Source organism: Nannobrachium achirus (genome assembly GCF_963921795.1).
Source record: "Nannobrachium achirus genome assembly, chromosome: 6".
NCBI classification, from domain to species: Eukaryota; Metazoa; Chordata; class Actinopteri; order Myctophiformes; family Myctophidae; genus Nannobrachium; species Nannobrachium achirus.
Window position 1 is genome coordinate 34,648,600 of NC_137815.1, and position 18,514 is coordinate 34,667,113.

The 18,514-nt window shown below is 40.0% G+C and overlaps 1 protein-coding gene across 1 annotated transcript; it reads right to left on the reverse strand.

Annotated features, from left to right (window-relative positions):
* Window positions 1-794: 794 nt before the first annotated feature.
* Window positions 795-17,854, reverse strand: LOC308286296 (prostacyclin synthase-like; the record flags this gene model as incomplete). The annotated part of the gene is made up of 10 exons (XM_080727294.1): window positions 795-945; window positions 2,027-2,178; window positions 3,451-3,632; window positions 3,746-3,887; window positions 10,162-10,352; window positions 12,246-12,373; window positions 13,208-13,351; window positions 14,593-14,768; window positions 16,146-16,269; window positions 17,787-17,854. 10 exons carry the CDS (start codon window positions 17,852-17,854, stop codon window positions 795-797), a joined length of 1,458 nt encoding a protein of 485 aa, XP_080583420.1.
* Between the last annotated feature and the right edge of the window lie 660 nt (window positions 17,855-18,514).

Sequence of the window (18,514 nt, forward strand, 5' to 3'; positions counted from 1 at the left end):
ACAAATAAATAAATAAAACATAAATAAACAATCTGAAAGCAGGGTGACATTTTGTGGCTATTGGCTATTAAAGCGTCAATTTCCCCCTTTGCATCAATGTCTTGTTATCATGCACCACAACTCATTAGTAGCATAATGTTAAAAGGAGATGATTAATTGTAAGGCACTCAGTTCCCAATAATGCCTCCATTCAGTGGTCAACACTTGTTGTGCTAGAAAGCACATTTCCTCCTTCTGGTAAGTGAACAGTTGTTTTCCAAACATAACAACATCTAAACTTCCCACTAAGCTTCTCTGTGGAAACAGCAGAGGAGACAGATGAGTGTCTCACAGTGTTTAGAGTATCAGCCTCAATACACTTACAGTAACATCTCTTTATTTATGCATAACAACAAGATCAACAGCTTTTTCCTCTTCTTTTTACAACACCCTCCATAAACATCATAATCAAGCATATTTTCAGGCTATTGAGACAACATAAAAATAAATATTTGTAAAATACATTCCTTGTAGCCTAATCTGTATAAAAGTATAGATTGCTTAAATATGTGTCTACACAGTCACTAGTAGTACAAAACTCTTGTCTCATCTTATCTGAACTCAATTTGTGGTTTACCACAAGGATATTAACATACATACATTTACATTTACATGAAATAGTATTTACACATATAGATAAATAAACACAATTTAGTGTATAATACAGTTAAGCCATATCAACAGCTTATAAACATCTTGAAATGTGCAATAAGAACATAAGGTACTGTATACACCTTAATTAATGTTAATTCATGTTAATGTGAGCATTTGGGTCTGTATCGGATGGAGAGGTCTCCCTCTGGCTGCAGCATTCCAAAGCCATAGCGACTGGCGTCCACGTCAGGAATCCGCGCACACGGGTCACACAGCTCCACGTCGTAATGAGAACACACCATGAAGACAAACCTGAAGAGCATTTTAAGTACGTACAAAGATACGCACACGCACACACACACACACACACACACACACACACACACACACACACACACACACACACACACACACACACACAGGAAAAGAAAGGAAAAGAAAGGGGAAAAAAGAACACTCGGTATTACAAAGAGCTGTGCTGCATGTAATGAAGCAAAGAAAGTCGTCCATTCGGCAGCAGTTGAAGTAATCAGAGTTAGCATTTCAACAGGGGGTCCGTGTCCCCTGGGGGGTCCTCAGAGTTACTACAGGGGGGGCCACCAAATCTTTGTGTGATAGGAACCTTTTTTTACATTAACCACTTGAACCCTAGCATCCCTATTCCGAGGAACATTAGCTGAAAATAGCAGATTCACAAGCTCAAAACGCCTCGCAGTGAGCTTGTAGATCGACTAAAACGAGGTTTGGTGTAGAAGCAAAAAGGAGCAAATCAAGTACAGAGCCAAATGTAGAAACATTTACCAAGTATAAGTATTAAACAAAACAAAAACATTAATTTACACAACAATGAAGATCGTCAATGAAATCTATAAACTATGAAATCTCTAAGCTATGAAATCTATGAAAAAGTGTATACAATGTAGTACACTACATGTAGTACACCACATTGTATACTCCTGATTCATCTGCTACCCCTGCTTCATCTCTGTCTCAGTTAAGCCAGTGGTTCTCAACCTTTTCAGGCCACAACCCCCAAAATAATCATATTTTAACTGGGGAGTTGAGGCATTACATTTTGTATAACACGGTTCAATTTCTGCCTTTAATATTTGACAATGTTTGCCAATGTTTAATTTGTCATTTCAGATGTATTAAAAAGTGCTTAAATTGTCACTTTAGAAATGTGCTATACACTTAAACGTTATGTTGGTTTGTTTACTGTTGAGTGACAAAACGGTGTTGCACATTAAGTTAAAAATAACAATAAAATAATTAGGGGACCCCCCGACCTGCAGGTTGAGAACCACTGAGTTAAGGAGTCCCCGGCCAGAAAAACGTTGAAGACCCCTGCTGTAGTTCTAGGTAGCACCATCTCTGTGTCAGGAACACTCACTGTCTGATAGTGTTGATGGCAAACTGCTTCCCCACACAGCCGTTGATTCCTGCGCCCCACGGCATGGTGTAATACTTCAGCCTCCTCCCTCTCTTATAGAAGGCTCTCTTCTGTGATCCGTCTTCATTCAGGAAGCGGTCATATTTGTACTTCTGTGGAGGTGGAACATTTCGTTTTTTAGGCAACAAACACTTTTACAACATGACAAACAAAATCAAATGTTAGTATTCACTCTTTACTTTAAATTTCCTGGCTGGTGGCATACTTGAACTTAAAGATCAACTTTACAACAAGGGTTCATATTTTAGATAGTCATTACTAGAGAATAGAGTGTTAAAATCTTTTCATCTACTTCTTTCTATCATTTGCTATGCATGCAAGTGGCTAAACATGTCTTTTTAGACGCAATAAGCCCATTCCCAAGATGCACCGCAATCTTTCATGGTCAGATGTGACGTATGGGGGCTGGTGTAAATAGTAACAAAGAAATTGCCGTCTTATTGTGTCTAAAAAGACATATTTAGCCACTTGTATGCATGCCCCCACCCATTGAAATCAAAATACTAAAATCGCTAAAACAACAGAAAGCAGTAAATGAAAACATCTTTTCTTTTCTCTAATTACAATCTAAAATATGAACCCTTGTTGTAAAAAACTAAAGTTGTCCTTTAATTGCTGCCTGGAGGACAGACTTGTATAATGAAGTTACTCCCTTCCCACGCCTATTAGATATGTCTCTGTTTCCCAGCTAATCCTCGTCCTGGGTTTAACCCCTCCACCCCTCCACCCCCACCCCCTGGGTAATCCAGGGTCAGTTTAGTGTAGGCGTGATTCCTTACATAAACAAACTGCCAAGACAATACGTCTGTATAATGACTGCTTAAAACATGCCACTAACACCATTACCTCTAGTGGAATAACAAGCCATTTATCACTTTCATAGGAAGGAACACAAATGTGGAGGTCGCTGGGAGTAACAAGGATGGATAGGATCAGGAACGAGTACATCAGGGCCTGTGACTGACTGATTGATTGATTGACTGATTGAATACTTTATAATAAAAAGCACAGCACAGGACAGTACAGTACAGATACAAGGTATACTAATAGGATTTAAACCCAAGAAAGCACAATGGCTTGGGGTCCTTTGACAGTGCATCTTAGATGTTTTGGAGATAAAGCCAGAGAGGCCAGACTGAGATATTTTTTGGACATGTACAGAGGAGGGATAGTTGGATTGGTAGAAGGATGCTGAGGTTGGAACTGCCAGGCAGAAGCCATAGAGGAAGATTTATGGAGATTTATGGATGTAGTGAAAGAGGACATGAAGTTAGTTGATGTGAAAGAAGGACAGGGTGAGATGATGGAGGCAGACTAAAGGGAACAGCCGAGAGGAAAAGAAGAAGAGAGGAGGGAACACTAACCTGTGGCTCGTGGTGAATCTCTGGGTCCATCTGAGGGCTGATGAACGGAAACAAACACACCCTGTCTCCCTTCCTCAGCATGTACTCCTGTCCGTCTGCCATGTGCAAGGTCTTGTCCTGCACTACCTCTCTGGTGATGAAGGGGGCAGCAGTGAGTCTCAGTGCCTCCTCCAATGCGCTATCTGGGGAAGGGGAGGAAATGTGTAACTTAAAATAAATGAATTGATAAATAAATAGATTAAGTCATTCTACCGTGTATCGCACCTTCATTACGAACAGAGATTTACAAACTCACCAAACACAGGGGTATGTGCGTCCTTGTCCAATAACGTGTCCTTTTTGGAGCATCTGATGAATTCTGACTTCACAGCGGTCAGGGCATCAGGGTTTGTCAACAGGTAGCCCAGGAGCCAAAAAGCAGCGGGGCCAACATTACCCTGGAAACAAAATGAAGACGGACGTCATGTGATGTGATACGTTAAATGTAATGCTCCGTCCTGCAACAGTGTCACACACACACTCGCTAGTCTTGCGTGGCCAGAGCAGACTGTTGCCTCCCACAATTTTCACATTTTCAAAATGAAGCACGGAAGTTCTGATCATGACTAAAATAAAGCGGATGTGAGGCCTCTTCACCACTTCTGTTTCGCCTTTACAGTTGCACAAACTTATCCAAATATAAATAAAAATCATTTAAGCATATAGCTTGCTGCTTAGCAGAAATGGAATATAAAATGTAAAGATATAGATATAGTTTTGAGAACGGAAATGCCAGCTTCCGTTGCTATGAATTCGGGAGGTGTAGTTCCAGACTATAATATATACTATATAGCGTTCGGACATTGTGGAATAGTTGTCTGTCTATGCGAGACTATACACACACACGCAAAATAGCCGATCTACACAGAGACAATGCATCGTCGATGCAGATGTGATGCCTTGTTGTGAGCTTGTAGATCGTAAATTTTCGCAGAGCGATCTATCAGGCTACTCCTTCCTTTCACTCTCACCTCTCACTATGTATAACTGACAGCAAAGAACATCATTGTGTCATCATATCAGTTTGCTTTAACAGTTCACACAAAAGGCAATCTTCTACTTAGGTTCAATTAAATAACAAAGCCTGATTAATTATTAAGTCCGATGGCACTGATGAGAGAAAACAGAAGGGTTTCCTTTTTCACATGTCTGTGACTGATGCAGAGCTTCTACTCTGGATATTCTCAGCGGTACAAAGTGCAGTGCAGTAATGGTTTACGTAAAAGGGAAAGCCATTGGAAACCCACCGAGGACCTTATGTGGAATGTTAGGTTGCATGCGAGGTTGAATGCTAAGTTGCATGCCAGGTTGAACGTTAGGTTGCATGCTTGGTTGCATGCTATATTAGGTTAGGCCCAGTTGAGACCAAAGTGTGGAAATTTGAATTTAGATCTTTGCTGATTTACTACAGATATACGCATACAAATATAAAACTGAACATTGTGGAAATGTCAAAGTGAAGAAATTATCACAAAAACCTCAGATGACGGTCTCAAATTATGTCTAGACTCATTGGAGCGCAGAAAATCTAGAAATTCTTGAAACTAAAGCTTGTGTGTAGTCATCCACGAAGTCCATTAATGAGTTTGTCATTTTGGAAATCTATCAGGTATATACTAATGTATCTATTATAATGTGTATTCATTGTGGCATCTAAATACCTGTATCCAATGATTATTAATCATGAATCAATGACAAGTATGTTAATATTTTCAACACACCTTTTTGACCACAGAAACACTAAACTTGAGAGTTGAGCCAGAATTCAACCATCATGGTGAAAGTGAAAACAGTCTGCAACAACAGTCAAGTGAGAGTTTAGTTTAATGTCATACGGTATTATATATATCCTACTGGTCTGTTACCATGACTTGTAAACTTATCAGGACCATTGATATGACTGAAGACAAAAATAAATAAATGCAAGGTGCAACAGCGCACTCATGTGGTCAAAAGGAGGCTGCACTCATCTGATAGCTGATACAGCAGACTAGAAAAGCCATAGACAGACAGATTACAGTCTAGGGCCGTGCACAGATGGTTTGGGGGGCAGGGGTACAAGCAAAAATCAAAAGGACATTCATCACACAGATTAAAGTTCTCAACGGGCCTGAAAATGAAGGCCCGGCCCTAACTGGGCCTCGGTTCAAGTAGGGTCCGGTTCGGGAAGAATTGGAGAACTCTATCACAGAGTAAAAGTAATAAAATAATACAAATGTATATATTATTTTTTTTGCATCGAGCCCGAGGCCTGGCCTGGCCCAACTAATTAGCATATATTTTAGGCCCTACCCGGCAGGAACTCTAACACAGATATCCACTATTCACCTTTATCTTTACCTTTAGCTATACCTTTATAGCTACTGAAATGCAACACAGCGGAATGAAGACTGTCAAAACAAGTTTACAAGTAGACACTTTCTAAAGAACTTTAGACTCGTAAGAGTAATATGAGTAAAAGTGTTGGTCTAAAAGTGTGAAAACCACAGGATGTTTTGCCAGACATATTTCTGCTGTGTTGCATGTTGTATTTTTTTTATTTTTTTCAGTCCCTCAGTTCAGCTGAAAACGGTGGTCTGAAAGTTGTTTTGATATCTTTAACTGAAATCTTTAACTGAAAACAACAGGATGTTTTGCCAAAGTACCGCAGTTTCCAGGTAACACAGTAATATTAGCAGTAGTATTAGTGTTGGTCTGAAAGTTGTTTTTGAAGTGTTTTTTGAAGTGTTTGGTTGGAAACCTCAATCTGAACTGAACAGCAAACCAGAGCCACAGGATGTTTCGTCCTTTAAAATGTGCACTGTGCAGGTTGGAGACAGGTTTGTAGAGAGCTCTGCAATAGAGCACAGAAGTGACTCTTCACTTGTCCCCTGGTTCAAAATGTCCTAGACTTCTCTAGACAGACCAGGGACATGCACAGATATAATACACACAGTTCTCATCATTCAATATCAGTTCATCTGAAGCCATTGAGTTGTTGAAAACTATCCCTTTCTATGGAGTGAATAAAATAAGGGACAGCTTTCTTATCAGAATGGTCAAAATGCTGATGCAGAAAATATGTTTTTGACTTGCGTGAATGTGAATACACTCCCTGTCATACCTAATTTTGTTCGCTTTGGCATACTGTCATTTTTGTGATGATTACTGTTCAATGACTTCCCAGATGGTAAATTGCAACCTTTAAATGAAATGTGACCCATTGATGAAGAGCATGGTATATGTAGGAGTTGCTTCATTAACCTCTACATCTGATGAGGAATTTAAGGCTGGCAGATTGCACAGATTGTACCCTGAGGTATCAGGTTATACACGATGCCACTAGCAACTATCCTAAACATCTGAAAGGTTGGCCGCTTCTTGCTACAGAACTGATCCATTTGGTTTCAATGCCATAGAATGGGACACAACCACGAGATTAATGGCTCATTGTGGGGCAGCACAAGTGGAGAGTAGAGTGGCTGGTAGAGATCCTGGGCTCCCCCAGAGTTAGTGTCGAAGTGTCCTTGAGCAAGACACCGAATCCCTAATTGCTCCTGTGCCATCGGTGTGTGAATGGGATGTAATGCAGTCTCTAGGTAAAGTGCTTTGGATAAAAATGCACCAATTACCTTTTATTGTAACAGAGAGTATAAATCCAGCATACTCTATTTGACAAAATACAAGTTATACTTCAAAAGACATTCACCAAGATAAAATACATTCACGTGGATGTCCTATACTGTATACCCTGAGCCAACTCAGCCTATATTGTACAATGCCCCAAAGGCTTTTTACAATGCCCAAAATTCTGCTTGTTTAGACAAGCCTGCACTATAAGGACACATGATGTATGGCTCCATCCACAAAGTGTCCCTGGCGTTTACTACTGGAATGTACTGTTTTATAGTGGTGGAGGTCAGCCACAAATCCATTCATGTGGTTTGCATGTTGACCTGGCCTCGTGGTTCTTGTATAATAACGTGGGACAAGAAAAACATCCTCTTGGAATATGTTTTGCATTGAAAGAGGACTCTGGATCAGTGGGGAGTGTTTTCAGATTCTCTCTGACCCACAGTGAACCCCCTATTTGAACCCACTTAAAGACCTAAGGCCGATACTACAAATGCCTTCTAAATCAGTAGTTCTCACATTTTCAAATACTTTCAAAAATAGCAGATGTACAAGCTGGCGGCACGGCACGAAGTGACACGCTGTGAGCTTGTATATCTGTTAATTGTGGGCTCGCCTGGAAGGCGAGCACACGTATGTTATCTTCATTATTTATTTCTATACTAGTCAGTATCCTCAAAACTTTGGCGCGCTTCATCTCTTAAACGCTTACACCTTTCAACACCATTCAAATTTTTATGTGTTCAGCTTACTGAGGACAAGTGTGCGTGTATTTTTCTTTTTGAAATGTTTTGTAGTATAATTATAAAAAAATAAAAATGTTTAACTTTAAGCACCCAATGCATTTCCAATGGGTTTAGTGAGGAAAGGGACCCATGTTTATATTAAGGCGCTGTGGCTGCAATATTCACACTTCAGATATGCTATTTATATCAATGCGTTCACACAGGTCTGCTCTCTGATTTGATCCAAATATCTAAGCTGTGTGATGTATAAAACTATAGTTATAGTTAAAACTATAAATAAATGTCCCTCTCCACTCTACTGATTACACAGCTGTGATCAAGAATCAAGTCCGGGCGATGGGATGTAAATCCCATAGCCATATATCCTAGAGCCCGCAGGGACAGTCAGCCATATTAGTGGTTGTTGTTGGTTGTCAGGGAGATATCAAAACCAATGCATTTCCAAGTCAGATCCACAAACACAATAAAAGCCATGCTCCACTCCTCAGTCTGGAGTGGCCACATAGAAGAACGCCTTGGTTATAGACATAGTGGAGGACAGATGTGATCTGGGATTGTTAGCCAATATGTATATGCACTCAATATACTCCACTACAGTTGGAGTCCATTTGACAGTTGCTGGTTCCCAAACACAGAATCAAAAATGTAGATCTAGAACACATAGAATATGTACAGTACAGTAAGGTTCAGTAGAGTACAGTAAAAGTACAGTAAGGTTCAGTAGAGTACAGTAAAGTACAGTAAGGTACAGAAAGGTACAGTACAGAAAGGTACAGTAGAGTACAGTACAGTAAGGTACAGTAAAGTACAATACAGTACAGTAAGGTACAGTAGAGTACAGTAAAGTACAGTAGAGTACAGTAAGGTACAGTAGAGTACAGTAAAGTACAGTATAGTAAGGTACAGTAGAGTACAGTACAGTAAGGTACAGTACGGCACAGTAGAGTACAGTACAGTATAGTACAGTAAGGTACAGTAGAGTACAGTAAAGTACAGTACAGTAAGGTACAGTACAGTAAGGTACAGTAGAGTACAGTAAAGTACAGTAAGGTACAGTACAGTAGAGTAGAGTAAAGTACAGTACAGTAAGGTACAGTAAGTTACAGTAGAGTACAGTAAAGTACAGTAAGGTGCAGCAGAGTACAGTAAAGTACAGTACTGTAAGGTACAGTACAGTACAGTAGTGTACAGTAAAGTACAGTAAAGTACAGTAACGTACAGCACAGTAAGGTACAGCAAGATACAGTAGTGTACAGTAAAGTACAGTACAGTAAAGTACAATACAGTACAGTAAGGTACAGTAGAGTACAGTAAAGTACAGTAGAGTACAGTAAGGTACAGTAGAGTACAGTATAGTAAGGTACAGTAGAGTACAGTACAGTAAGTTACAGTACGGCATAGTAGAGTACAGTACAGTATAGTACAGTAAGGTACAGTAGAGTACAGTTAAGTACAGTACAGTAAGGTACAGTACAGTAAGGTACAGTACAGTACAGTAAGGTACAGTAGAGTACAGTAAAGTACAGTACAGTAAGGTACAGTAGAGTACAGTAAAGTACAGTAAGTTACAGTAGAGTACAGTAAAGTACAGTAAGGTAAAGTACAGTAGAGTACAGTAAAGTACAGTAAGTTACAGTACAGTACAGTACAGTACAGTACAGTACAGTACAGTAAGGTGCAGTACAGTATAGTAAGGTACAGTACAATACTGTAGGGTACTGTACCTTACAGTACCTTAAAGTATCCTATTTGTTGGGTTGGAATCGAGCCCACACTGTTTCGAAGGAACAGTATTTCTAGTTTGAATAGCCGCCGCAAAGAAATATCAAAAAACACATATCTACCGGTTATCTATCTACTGTATCTATCGGTTACCTGAAATGTCTAGAGTTGTCGAACTAAGCAATGATTCCAAGTAGAATGATTTCTGATTGATTGTTTTATGTTTTTAGCATTATTTTGGTCTTCATATATATATTTTTGCAAGGGGTGCCATGTCATTTCTCCGACCACCCAATTTTCTGACCACCTTAACCTTAACTCTAACCTCAGTAAAACAAACGCTGGTGAATGCGAACCTTGTGTAATGCTAACCTGCCGGCGCTGGTGAATGCTAACCTGGTGAATGTTAACCTGGTCAGACCAACGGGAGGTCGAACCAATGCTCAGTCCCCTTTGCAAGGTGCCCTGCCTTGCCTTATTCTTATGAAGCATAATATAATCTTCCTTCCTACTACAGTACATGGAAAATACAGGTTTTGTATGAATGTAGGCTCCTCCTCCTCCTCTCTCTCGGGGATCATGACTCACTCACCTGTGTGGCCCAGAGTTGCAGCAGTGCAGCTTTCCTCTGCATCTCCTCGTCGGCTCCTTCCTCCTGGAGGAGCTGCCTGTAGCCGTGCAGCCAGGGGCTGGAGGAGGACCCCGACTTCTCCCCAGTTTGTCCCGCTGAAGCCAATAACTCCCAGAGTCTGGTACGCACACTGTGGGCTGTTCTCTTCTCATCTGAGTGACGCACAAACACAGACACAGACAATTACAATTTACAATTACAATTTAGGCATTTAGCAGACGTTCTTAATCCAGAGCGTTTTACAATAAATTAGTACAACAAATGCATAGAATTAGCAATCGACTACGATCATCGGAAAACCAAGAACCTCTCATCAGTCTAACAGTGATGTATGTGTGTTTATTTGTTAAAAATTCAAAATAAAGTGTTTAAAAAAAAGAATAACCAATAATCTGTACATTGAAACGATACACACTATAGACCGATTTCTCAGAGCGGCAACCATAACTGCGGTGTCAAGCGGCACCTAGTGTGTGTGTGTGGCTGAGTGCTGAGCCGACACCTCAGCTACATGACTACATGCTCTGGAATGGAATGGTCTATAGGATGCCAGGTCATGTAATGACATGGAATCAGAATACATAACAAGCTATCTAAATTACATTTTAGCCTTTGCATAAGCCTGCAAGGTCATCAAGGCCAGGGCAAGTGCTACGGCACTCTTCACTCTGACAGTCACACACAGACACATTGATGACTGCAATGTCTGATATATCGATACAGATACAAGATGAAACGCAGTGAGTAAGAGAGGTGTGATAGCAAAACACAAATAAACAAAACACTGCTGTGACAGGCAGGATTAGATCAACAAATATGCTTTGTGCAAGTGACAATACAGTATATGGCATGGGTGGAGCAGATGCTATCAGAGACAGGGACGTGCATTCAGTAGAAAACCGTGGTGACTACAGTTACAGTATGAAGGCAGCCTTGCTTGTGAACCAATTATGGGAATTCACCCCATATGTACAGTTTGTCTTTATTTTTATTTCCTTGTACCTGTTTATTTTGTGTGTATGTGTTTATGTTTGGTTTTGGAAAAAGGAGAATCAACTCAAAACCATTTGGATCATAACTGTGCGTCTCTTTATCCTGCGCTTGCACAATCAAGATATTCGAAAAGGAAAACTATGGTAGAAATATTGTTGTATGAAATGTTGAACCCTGATAAACTACTAACAGTACACAAGACACAACGCGTTTAAAGCTAACCATGGCAACCAGGAAAATCTAAATACATAAACTTCCCCTGATGATGTCATTGCACAATGACAAAATGTCTACACAGAGCGAGAATGATGTGATCGGTGACATTACAGTCTGCCTCTGCCAAGTCATGACCTGCAACGTGAATGAACTCAATCAACGCGACATCACCGTGACTCATAGTTTGTCAACATCGCTAAATCTTGCCGTGGCACTTGCCTATCCTCGATGACCTTTGCCTTTGCTTATGAAAAATTACATAAAGTCGCTCTGGCGACGAGTGTCTGCTAAATGCCTAGATAGTAAATTGTCACAGACCGAAGAATATACAACATAAGTTGTGAATTTCACAAAGACACACCGTCATACTTTATCCATGTTAAAGTCAATAACAGGCAGCTGTTTCATACAGTTTCTCTCCATATCTAAGAAGAGACCTTGAGCTCCTATACTATAAAAGTTCTCAGTTTGAACGGGAGTCTGTCTGTCTCCAGATATTCTTTTTGAACTTTTTAAAGGAAACTAATTATACCCTTTGTAAACATTCAAGGATGAGGCCAACGCAAAATTATCACCCCACGCATTTCTTTCTGCACCTGTAACCTTTGATCACACCCAGTTCTATCAGTATGTAGTTATAAATAGGACTACCACACAAATCTTTATTAACTTTTATAGCAACAGCATTTTGCATAACGATGGTCGGTCAAAGTTCAGGTTCTTAAATTAACCATTGATTGTTCACACCATCTAATGACTTAGGATAAAAGAACTGTCCTGAGGCCAAACGTACGTTGCCAGCCATTGTACAAGAAGAGGTTTTGGTGCACAGTTACCTGCTTTGAGCGTGCTCCTTGCCAACTTTGTCAAGAGAGCATCAAACTTGCGGTACTCCTGGTAGACTTCTGAAGGGTCTGCGGGGTTGTTGTTCTGTTCCCCCCCAAAAAGTGTAAGGTACCCTGCCCTGGGAAAGAGAAAGAAGAGGTTGAAGTATGTTGGGGTGGAGAAAAAGGTTAACTTACCATGCTTAAAGGAATACCAAAACGGTTGGCCCCAAAACACAGTCGCCCCGGGGCAAATCCGTCGGTATTCACCTGGTATTCCTAAACATGACCTCAGGAAAACGGTGCCAAAACCCAACCTTATTCCTAAACCTAACCCTAAACTTATTTCTAAACTTATCCTCAGTAAAACAAATACAAGAATACAAGAACCGCTGGTCTGCAGAAGAAATGAGGGCACGTGTGTGTTGGCGGAGAGCCTTCCAGTTACCTGCTAAAAGTGATTTACTGGACACAGAATGACTCATGGTGAGGTCGAGATGTCCCTCTAGCAGGATACAAGCCTCCGGCCCCATTTAAAAGCCATTAAACATAAACAACCACTTCAAGTCAACAGGTAGTTTACTCTGGCCCACCCAACTTGCAGTACATCTCCCCAAGGAGGACGTCAAGATTTATAATGAACGTTGCAATAGTACTCCAGTCCAGATGTCATCCGAACAGTTTGCACTCTTTCCTGCTCTCTGACAAATGATGCGTCACATCATAAACAAAACAAAAAGCTAGCCACGTCCATTCCCTTGCCACCAAAAGAAGGTGGGGGTGGTTAAATGGGATGGGTGAGCTAATGTATTTATTTAAAGCCTTGTTGTGTATTTTTTCCCGCGGCGTTTACAAAAAGAGGATCATGTAAAGGAATGAGAGTTGTAAATTGTTTAGCTAAAAGGCATTTGACGTGAACTCGTGTGACGTGCACTCGTGCAGGGTTCTCAGGGTGCGGGGGAGGTCTTCCATACCTAAACAGTAAGCTGTAGCAGAAGCTGAAGAGCCCGTCCACTTTCCAGTCTGTCTGGTTCTGAGGCATACTGGCTCTCAGCAACTCCTGTAGGTGTCTATGCATGGTGCCATGAAGGCGGGATGAGCTCGCCCCCTGGAAGTGCCTAGAGGAGACACACAAAGGTTAAAGAGGTTTATACAAAAGTTACAACAGTTGGGCAGTGTTCATTTCGCAGACTAAAACTAAGTTTGTTGACTACCCTTTTTCACTGACGAAAACTAAATAAACCTAAGCTATAAAACTAAGACTAAATATATTGACCAATTTGTCAAAAAATGAAAAATGCAGATGTACAACCTCACAAATCGGCTATTTTCAGCATGCAACCAAATGTAAAATCAGACATTATGACACCATCAAGGCCCGCCAAAATGCATTTTTGTCAACAAAATCAACTGTAGATTTAGTTGAGATATTTAGTTGACTAAAACTACGGTAGACTAAAACTAAAACATTTCAGATTACTGAAATACGACCAAAACACAGTGTAATTTTATTCAAAAGACTATGACTAAATTCGCTGTCAAAATTAACACTGCAGTTGGGTAATAATGCAAAATTCATTGATACTGTTGCTGATGGTGATTGTGAAATACAATGTAAGCGACCCACACTGACTCACAGCAGAAGCATTCCCCTTCTACTTCTTCTTACATGCTTTATAGCAAAAACCTTCACAGATACGATCTATAGTGCAGAGGTGGGTCGACATTGTGCAACGAACAACTGTTGAGGACCAGCATTGCCCTACATTTAATCCGAGAACGGGCTAATGAATGCTTAGGATATCAGGTTCCATCCCTGTCACAGAAAAGAATACCCTGCATTCAAAGTGTTCAGATCAAGGAAACTGTGAAGCCTTTGTGAGAACTGCATGAATTTCCCGCATGCTTGTGGTGGTGTTCAGAGTGTTACAACAACAACGGCTATTACTGTCAAACTCTACACAGGATTACCCGTATTGCTTACAAGATCATGGGACTTCCCGACACCAACACTTTCTGATATGAACAATATGGCCATCACATGCTTGCCACTTTCAATAACAAATTACACCGATCATCCTGAAATGCTACTTCGACCTCCATGCCATCTGGGCAAAGACACATAACCTTGAAGTGGGAAAAGGTTCGTTTTAGCAGGAGTTTTGTCCCCTCAGCCATTGCGGCACTAAACTAAATGGCCCGTCGATAGGATGGTTTTCTGTGTACAGTGGGGACCTCATGTATTGTCTTGGTGATATGTTGTTTAGTGTTATATGGTTAGACTTGTGAAGACAAATATCCCCTCAGGGACAATAAACATTATTATTATTATTATTACAACAATGGCATGAGGACATACTGTTTCATCATGGCTTTTTCTTTGTCAGGGTTGTGGTGGGGGAGCTGCAAGCTGAAGATCCTGTCCATAAGAACCTGCACGTAGCGCGTGAAGTCCAGGGACACGGCGTCTTCGATGACGCTATCGTACGAATGAGGGTCCAACAGCACGGTCACGTAACGTCCGGCAACACGCACCTGTAAATTCATAGATGCATAATAATTAATAATAATAAAAATGTAACCGATAATACAGAGGTGAAAACGAGTTGAAGTGTGTTGAAATTTTCGATTTTATACCATTTGATTCGTTTATTTTGTTTAGTAAACCATCTAGTAATGAATGTAATACAAACCTTTTATTTTATTTTTTTTGCGTTTTCAAAAAATAGCAGATTCAAAAGCTCAGGGTGTCACTTTGTGCCGCGCTGCAAGCTTGTACATCTGCTATTTTTGAACATTTTTTGAAAAAAATCTCTAAAGTGTGAGAACTACTGATTTGGAATGCATTTCTTCAGCCTCAGGTTTTAATGGGGGGTGTATAGATTAGTGCTAGTTAAAGCACTTACCCAATTGTAAAGGATGCTTTGAAAATGCTTATTGAGCTCAACTGTGTAATTGAGAAATGTTTAGGCCTGCTCCACTACAAAGAACTACAAAGCATTACAATTAACCGCATTTCTGACATCTCCTGAAATGTTCTACAACCATTAAATACCCTTGAACAGACAAAATAACACACCTTTGAACCCTGGAGGACAGATAAAAGACAGAGTTGCTACCAACTGTGCTACCAGGATCATTTTCACAGCATATAATTAATGTTGAGTTACTCATCTCTAAGCTTCATTCTAGAGCAGGGGGTCATTCAACCGGGACCCCTAGGGGGTCCTCAGAGTTACTACAGGGGGTCCTCCAAATCTTCCAATCCTTTTTATATTAACAACTTGAACCCAAGTGTCCATATTCTGAGAACTGTAAACAAAAATAGCAGATCTAGAAGCGAGGCGTTGTGAGTTTGTAGATCGGCTATTTTCGGCAAAGAGGTTTGGTGTAGAGGGGAAAAAGAGAAAAGTAAGTACAGAGTGAAAGGTTAAGTTTATTAGGTAATGATGGCTCAAGTAGTTAAATATCTGAAAACACAAATTGGCATGAAATCAAAATACACTGATGATTGTGCTGTCAAACAATTAAACTATACGGAATCTATGACAAGGTTGTGGGGGTCCCTGCTTCATCTCTCTCTCAACTAAGGGGTCCTTGGCCTGAAAACTTTGAACACCCCTGTTCTAGAGTGCAGGCCATCTAAAACTGGGATGGTGCTATTGTGCTAATTGCCGATATTGATGCTCTTCCCGAATCCCGACAATATTTCGTTATGTGATCAAGTGAAGAGGCAAGAAGTCATAGGAAATAATGTCATGTCAGTGACATTTTTTCATCTTGATTCTAGCATCACCATTGACTGAATTTCTAAAGCAAACAATTGCTAAATCGTGCCCTAAACACTCTTAAGCTTCTGCCTACATGACTATTACACTTTGTTTAAGTGTCAAACAAGATTTAAGTTCTCACCGTGAAAATGTCACCATGCTTCATCTTCATTCGATTTAAGAACTTGGCAGCATCTTTTCCAAATTCAAGTGCATGTCCTAACCATGGAATGACTCCTCTGTCTAAAGGCGGATCACTCTTACACCTAAAAGAAAAGGGTATACACAAAACAAATGATGGTTGAGTTTACAGTAAATAAAGTACCATAATGATCCATAGCAAGTATTTAGAATTACGGTATACATACATTACACATTACTAACATGATGATAGATTAATCATAAACTAATTTACCGTGAGCAGACTACTGTCTGTAGCAGCACACACATACCGTAAGCACTTCTTAAAGATATTGTCAAAGATCACACACAGTTCACTTGAGGTTCCACACGAGAGCATCTTATATTTTTAAGATTCAAAGTTTACTGTAATGCATCTTTATTGGTCTAGTAGTTTTATTACATTCCGAACATTGATTAGGAGGTTAAATTGATTTGGAACAGCATATTAAAACCTCTGATAACACTGTCTCTCTATCTATCTATCTATCTATCTATCTATCTATCTATCTATCTAAAATCAAGACACCACAGCCACAAATTAATATAAGAACTATAACTAAAATCAATGCCAATTGGTCTCTAAAATGGTAAGATGGGTCTAAAGAAAATAAAATTAAAACAAAAAATAGAAACATGTGAAACACAAATGTGGCATTCCCCCAGATAGTTCCATTTTAGTGTAAAGAAGCACTTGAAGGGGTGAGCTGGGCACCCTACTGGTCCAGGCCATAGCACTTAGGCATTGCCACAATATCCTATCAATAAAGGCATAAAAGCCCAAAAACAAATCTTAAAAAAAGTAGTAGTAGGCCAAGTAGGCCTAGACACAGCAGACCAAATGACTCTGGCACCCTTTAGAATAACTCTCAAGTAAAAGTCTATTACCTGTACAAGGATAATTAAAAAAAAAAGTAAAAGAAAAAACATTATCTGCTATAAAAAAAAAGATACTTTACAGTAAATATCAAGACTCTGGAGTAAAAGTAAATGCTGGTAATATTTAATTTTTTAAAGTAAAGAGAGCCAGACCTATCTCTCTCTCTCTCTCTCTGAGTTTTTGTCATTACGTTTATTCTAATATGTACCATAATATGGATAGAAAGTGTTCAAAACTTCAAATTAACAAAATGCGAGTCAATTTGCCTCAAATTTTAGGATGCATTTGAGAATGCAGAAACGTCATTCCCTCATGGCAGACAAATACATTTAAGTCCATACAAAATCCTCCTCACTTCAATTCATTAAAACAGAATATTGTGTACAGCATTAGATATTGATTGTTCTATCTGCTGCTTCTATCCTCATTGGTAGCAATGCTGACCTGACCCTAGTTAATGACCATGCAATTAACTTGCTCTCTATTTTCAAAGGTAGCCTAATGTTTCTATTGGCTTAGAATTGGAATGCCAATTTAAATAGTAGCTCGAGCTGTGCTCCATATTGTGGTATTTAATAACATGAAAGTACAAGTAAACATAAAGCCTACATATCCTCCAAGTTAATAAAAAGAGCGATAGGCCTAGTTTAAATTTCATTTTACCTCCTCGTGTCCTAACAGAATGGTCTGCAGCTGTGCGCAATAATTCCGGACATCACTCACCTCGACCTCTTTGCCAGAATAAAGTAGAGAAGGACAGCCTGCACGAGGAGAAATACAGTCCAAATCATGTTTGTGTGTCGCTGTGCTGTGGCTGTTGAGTGACTCCCACACAGAGGCAGTCTGACTGATGATGTGTGCAGCAACCTGCCCGGAGAGTGCTGCTTTATACACTGACTGCCACATGCACATGACGTCATGGCACAACACAACCAGGGGTGAAAAAAAAAAAAATCTGCAATAGGTCCCCCCCTCATAGGGGGAGGGGGTTTAACCCATATCTGTTCTACAGTGGTGGAAAAAGTACTGGAATTCAAAATGTATTAATTAGACGCATTATTGTGTGCTTTAAATATTTAAAACTAGCAGACATACAAGCTCAGCTGCGAGCTTGTAGATATGCTATCTTTGTCCCCCTCCTTTTTTGAAAAACCTGTTTCTATGTCAGAATTGTCAGTGGTGCTCAAACCTTTTCATGTGAAAAATATTAAATATGTATTGGCCACAGACCCCCATCTCAATATTTAGTTCCAGGGACCCCCCAGAAGCAGAATTTCACCAATTTCCCCCCATGTGAGCTTGTATATGCCTATCTGCTATTTTTCAATAGCAAAGTATAAAATAAAATAGTTAAGGCCCCTCCAACTTGGGCCCTATAGTAACTCAGTCCTACCGCCCCCCCCCCCTTGTTGTGACGCCCCTGAACACAACACAACAAGAACCCTCTCTGT